The 6463-nt window shown below is 31.3% G+C and overlaps 1 protein-coding gene across 1 annotated transcript; it reads left to right on the top strand.

The window, feature by feature from the left end:
* Positions 1-1438: 1438 nt before the first annotated feature.
* LOC110025625 (ferritin-4, chloroplastic-like) lies at positions 1439-6173 on the top strand. Its single transcript, XM_020726201.1, has 7 exons — positions 1439-1803; positions 3365-3448; positions 3528-3588; positions 3878-3965; positions 4897-4958; positions 5044-5109; positions 5875-6173. The coding sequence occupies exons 1-7, from the start codon at positions 1496-1498 to the stop codon at positions 5992-5994; spliced, it is 789 nt and encodes a 262-aa protein (XP_020581860.1). The 5' UTR covers positions 1439-1495; the 3' UTR covers positions 5995-6173.
* Positions 6174-6463: the final 290 nt, after the last annotated feature.

The raw sequence follows: 6463 nt of genomic DNA, 5'->3' as shown, positions 1-6463 counted from the left end.
AGACTCCATGTTCGAGATTCTCTCAAGTAAGTTTCTTTTCCTTGGCGTGCTCCACTTCTTGTTGATGGCATGACTCTACACTCACCAAACCTTTTATCATGTTGAATCCAAAAATGACATGTGGATCAAACTCAAGTTATAGAGCGTTGGACGTATGAGAGGAATCGGGAAAGAGAAATAGAGGAAGGAAAGTATATAATAACACAAGTTCTCAAAGAGTAAATTTATTAGTCCTTTCTTGAAGAAATGACCACCTATTTGTAACTAACTCCGCGACTCTTTAATATCTTAAATAACGTTGATACCGTTTCATATTCATAACAACTTGAAGAGGAGCATTTAATTGCCCGCTAATATTGTCATTCAATTGTTTGATAACCGTTCGGTCGGCTAGAATATCTTCAATCAACCTTCTCAAGAGAATCCTTGGTAGAGACCCTCTTTATCGTTAATGTGAACTTACACCGTCAGACATAGGGTGTATCATGATAATTTGACGGGCAGCTCTCCTTTGGACAAGGGGTCTTCATAGAGGATTAGTAAAATATTCAATGGGGTGTCATTTGGCCATATTTGTGAAGAATCCTATAGACGATCGAGAAAACTGATTACAAATGATTGTTCCTTAGATTAGGTGCCACCTAATCATTCATTTGACCCGCTTAGAGTTCCGAAGGAATGAAGAAGTAACACTTGCTGCCTCCGACTTTTGACTATCCCAAAACGGTTTTTAGGTGTCTATTAAATAAAATCCGTCGAACTTTTTTTAGATTCGCACAATCATGCCTACGATGTACAATATAATTAAATACTAAAATTTACAAAGTTATTTTATAAATAGAAAAGAGTTATGGAAAGTGAATTAAGAAACTACAAATGGCACCTCCACGAGAAAGGACGATATCTTATCTCGAAGTAGCGCAGATCAACAAAAGCATAGCACCATATTTACTTTAAACATTAAAGTATGGTCTACAGAACGGCCAAAAAATGCCAGCCCATAAATTGGATTTATTGATTATTTTTAATTAAAATGTTTGTACAAGAAAAATTTCTGGTGTAGTTTAATTTCTACAAATTTCTATAATCAATCATCGGGAACCGTGAAATAAGTATAAGATTAGTGCAAATAAGTCGATTTGCAGATACGTCTGGAATCATATAGAAGATCCAACGGTTAGAGAACTCGTAGAAGAAGAATGGCAGTAATCACTGTCAATTGGATAATCTGTTCGTTTCGGTGACCCGCAGCAAATGTGGTGGCAGGCCAACAGAGCACGAGAGCACGAGGCCTCCACGCGCTCTTTCTGGCATTCGATATCCACCCACCACGTGTCATTCATCACAGCCGTCTGTATCACCGAAGGGAAAAAGCTCCTTCGGCCTTCAACCTCTATATCAATCTTCATCCCTTCCTCTCTGCCATTTATCTCACCAATCCTCTTCTTCTTCTTCTTCCTCTGTCCCTGTTCTCTGTTTCTACCTCTGGTTAAAGATGCTACTCCAGGCTTCCTCGGCTCTTTCCTTTTTCTCTTCTTCGTCAGAGGCGTCTTGGCCGGCAGCTTTTCTCCGCCGGCGGGCTCCGATGGCTGGATTTTTTAGATTTCCGAAAGTGGGGACGCCGGAAGCGGGAGTCGTAGCTGCTACTGGACGTGAGAGCGATCGCGCTTTGACCGGATTTTTGTTCGAGCCTTTCGAGGAGGTTCAGCATGAGCTCGCGCTGGTGACCTCTTCGCCTGATAAATCTCTCGCCCGTCAGAAATATGTTGATGAATGCGAAGCTGCAATCAACGAGCAGATCAAGTGAGATACTCTACAATACTCTGTTTTTTTCTTTTCTTAGAATAGTTTTTCTTAAGAGTTATGGTATCTTTCGATTTATTAATTAGGAAATTTTTAAAATAGTCGTAATATAAACTTTTCTTAATAAAACAGTATTTTTTGGAAAAAAAAATTAAAGGACAAAATCTGGAAAATTTTGTACTGATTTTGTGTAAGCTTTATTTTTTTTCTAAGTTTGATGTAGAATAGTGATTTGGGTTTGTAGTTTGAGGAACTAAATTTTGCTATGATGATTATATATTTTATTTAATTTTAATAATGTTTATATACAATTTAGTAAAATTTTCTAATTAATGTTTGATCATTTATTTATGTAACGAAATGATATTTTTTTCTTTTGATTTAAGAAAAAAAATTAAAATTAATATAAGTATTATTATTAAATTGAAAATATAATATTAAGTTATCATTGAAATTATTATCATAAAATTAGTAATATTTTTTTTGCAAAGTTCTAAAATAATATCTTTATACGGCATAATTTAGTGTAAAAGCAATTAAACTAATAATAATATATTAATATTAATTTTATAAATATTTGCACATATTAGTTTGATTTATTAAATAATATATTAAATAAAGATTACTAATATTATTTAATAATTTAAACTTATTTAGTCAGTAATTGATATTCTAGTAGATTATTTTAACTGGTCAGGTGCCGTGATTTTTTACCTTTTCATGATTTGTTCAAGTAAAAAAAATTGATCTTTTCCCGTAACTTTTCTTTTATGTGTGTGTGAGTTGAATCTTTTTATATTACTAAGATGTTCATTTATCGCTCTAATACTGTTATCATGAATTTTCTAGCTTGCAACACTAATCATGTGTTTTTAGTTATTGGCCGTATGTCTTTCAATCTTCATAAACAAATTTTAATTGAGTTTAACAGCCTTAATCAAATGTTGTCATAAGCATAAAATGTGTTGGGTTAGTATACAACTAATTTTTGCAGGTTAGGATGAGTTTTTGTAGTCATTCAATTTGTTTTGAGATAATTACTGTACTTAGCTTGAAAATCTTCCACACCAAATTCTCATACAATATGACTTTGGTTTAATCTTCGAGGAACACTTGGATCCAACTAGGTCTAAATGAGGGAAATGTTTATTTCATTATTGAGTTGAATTTGAGTGGTTCTATATATCCATACCCCTCACAACACCTTTTTATTTTAAAAAATAAATAAATTAATATTTGGCCTTATGTCATGAGTTTCCCCCTTTTTAATAACTTTTTAATATATAAAATAGATATTTCAACGTTGCAAAATATACCACAATATTCTTTTTAAATTAACAACAACTGATCACAAGTCACATATTTGCTAAAAAAAAAAATACTAAAAATAAAAATAAAAAAAAAAACGAAAAATCGTGACTGGGTATACCAGAAGTATTAATAGTTACATGGTATATAGATAATTATCTAATTTTAACACTCTGTAGGTTGTCCATCTCAGCTGATTTGTTTATGTTAACACCAATATTCTTTATGTCTGATTCAAGACTTAAATATGCAGCATCGAATACAACGTTTCCTACGTTTACCATGCAATGTTCGCTTACTTCGATCGGGACGATGTTGCGCTCAGAGGCATGGCCAAGTAAGCCAAAACTCACAAATCCTTAGTACTTTTTTCTTCTGTGTTTATTTTGGTCTATTTATGGCATTTCGCTACTTAGATTCTTCAAGGAATCGAGCGAGGAGGAGAGAGAACATGCTGAGAAGTTGATGAAATATCAGGTGATTTGTGAATATCTAAATTGGTATATTTTTTTAGGAAATTTACAAACATATCTAGTAATTCTTATTTATTTACATATCTAACAGTTAAGTTTGGTACTTCCATTTATAACATTTTGGTTTTAAAACTTGCGCATCAAAAAAGTATTTCACTTTTAAAAAGAAGATTATCTTCTCTGTGTTCGAAAAGATTTGAGTGTTATACATGTGAATATGAAAATTTAGGTGTTAGATATGTCAAGAAAGAAGCATCGTTGGCTGCTAATATGTTATGCTGCTTTTGAACCAGAACAAGCGTGGTGGTAGAGTGAAGCTCCAATCTATTCTGATGCCATTGAGTGAGTTCAAAAATGAGGAGAAAGGCGATGCTCTCCATGGTAATATATTTATATTTCTATCTTTTATTTATTTATTTTTATCTTTGAATATACATTGGTACACTTTAACCAGCCTCAAATTTTTATATTCTTTAATATAAGCTTTTAAGGTCAAGTTTGTAGTGGAATTATATTTACAACCTTTAAACAGTTAAGAACTTTTACTAGACATTACCATCACTGAATCATTGTTTTCTTTCTTTTGTCATAGCTTTATACCAAAGCACTCAAACATTATTCAAAAAAACTTTTGTTTTCACTTATTTTCAAATGTAATAAAAAGCATTTATTTTAAACTTTTGAAGCATTGTGTATACATTCTTATATATTGTGAAATACTTCATTACATGTTTCAAATTTTACTAGTTCGATTTAACATTTAGTTATGTTAAACTCAATCATCTGCCTCTCTTTTTCTAAGCACTAGTTCAACCTTCCTTCAATTTTTAGCAAAGAACTCAAGTAAAGGTTATTTTAAATTAATTTAAATGTATATATGCAATACATATCGTATTCAAGTTTGTCCTAAATACATAAAATAAATCCTGTCATTCATTAAAGAAACAATAGAGTGCAATCTAGTATGGCGTTAAATTACTCAAAGTATTGGATCTTTTGAACAAGCAATTTAGTTCTATAAACAAAGATCTATTATGAAAATGATTTTATGTAAAATAATTAATATACAGTTTTGTGGGTTAAGGCAACAAAATGTGTATTTCACTTTTCAAAGTAAAAATGGTTGTATTTTTTATGTGATATGATAGATTTGGGTGGGATGAATGTAAAAAATAGAGTTTAGGTGATGCATAGGAATTAAATGTCCGGCTAAGGACTTGCTCTTCTGTAAACTTCAAACAATCATCTCCATTTGGTGCTAATATTCCTCATTTACTATAATGCTGATTTCTTCATCTTTCCTTGGCTGTAGCAATGGAGTTGGCGTTGTCCCTTGAGAGGCTTGTAAATGAGAAGCTCCTTTATCTACACAGTGTGAGTATCCTTATATATATTTAATATCTTTCATTTATTTTATGTTAAAGAATTGTATAGTGATGTAGATGATATGGATGAACAGGTAGCAACACGTTGCAATGACCCTAACACAACACAATTCATTGAAGGCGAGTTCCTTGAAGAGCAGGTGAAGCCTCTATTTTATTCTCTTTTCTTTTCTTTTCTTTTTTCACTGTTTTGTTTACATACGTAATACCACCTAATACCGTAAGTTTTTACAAATCTAACTTTTAAACTTTGCATTTTACACCAAATCCCACATATAACATACAAAATATCACTACTTTAACTTTTGAAAGTAAAATACACCTTTAATGCATAAATAATGTGGTATGTATGTAAAATTTGAAGTTTAGGTGTTAGATGTGTAAATAAATAAGAATTGAGTGGTATGTATGCATGAAATTCCTACTTTTTTTAGTGATCTCTAAATCAACCAATCTAATATTAAGATGTTTAATGGTTCATTGACTGGAAAATTTACTCCCATATAGTCCTCTGCATCAACAATCATACACTCTTTGCTTTTTTTTTATGTTATTGTGATAATTAACAATTCTTACTGTGAATTTGACATAAAACAGTTTTTAAATGTTTCTTTGTAATATTTTATCATAAAATTTTTTCTTTCCATTTTTTTTTTGGCTTTTTTGAATTTTTTTTGTTGCAGATGATTTACTAAAAGTTTTTTTAACTATAAACCTCTAAAGCAACCTATCGAGCTGAGCCTCAATTACACTCCTACTTTTAACTTTCTTTTTTATATTGTTGCAATAAATTGGCAATTATAAATAATTGCAAGATATTTTCATGTTTCTACTTAAATTTAGACTAAATCATCAATTTACATAAACCTGAAATTTTCTTCCTTTTTTATATATTTATTGGTTAGGTTGAGGCCATAAAGAAGATATCGGAGTATGTTGCTCAACTGAAAAGGGTTGGCAAAGGACATGGAGTTTGGCACTTTGATCAGCTGTTGTTACATGAGGGAGAGAATGGCGCTGCATGAGCAGTTGATTGTACAAGTTTGGTTTTCTTTTCATTAAGAGTTTGTCTTGGTGGCTTTTGTCTATAGTAATAAAAAGAAGCCAATGTGTATCGTTTAATATTGTGGGGAAAACATTATTTTACTATGTAAGAAGTTTGTGTTCAAAATGGAGTTAGATTGCTGATTTGAAGGGCGTTTTATATTTAATTTTCTGTTGTTGTATGAAGATGGATGGTCTTTGGTTTATTCTATCACTCTTTTTTCCTGCATTAAGTATTGGTATATTTTGCTTGCTTTTCCTTTTGCAAAGAGTTTTTGGAAGGGAAGTTTATTGTGTGAAATATTCATAGAAACTGCTTGAGATTTTGTTTTGGGAGAAAAATTGAAAGCCATGCTTAACTTTATTCTAAAAAAAAAAAAAAAAGGAGACAACAAAACTCAATATAGGACAACTTAAAAAAAGGAACAACAATCCAAGATAATATAAACA

The sequence above is a fragment of the Phalaenopsis equestris genome, unplaced genomic scaffold (assembly GCF_001263595.1).
Source record: "Phalaenopsis equestris unplaced genomic scaffold, ASM126359v1 Scaffold000317, whole genome shotgun sequence".
In the NCBI taxonomy this organism is placed as follows: domain Eukaryota; kingdom Viridiplantae; phylum Streptophyta; class Magnoliopsida; order Asparagales; family Orchidaceae; genus Phalaenopsis; species Phalaenopsis equestris.
This window is presented reverse-complemented; position numbering and strand designations above follow the sequence as displayed.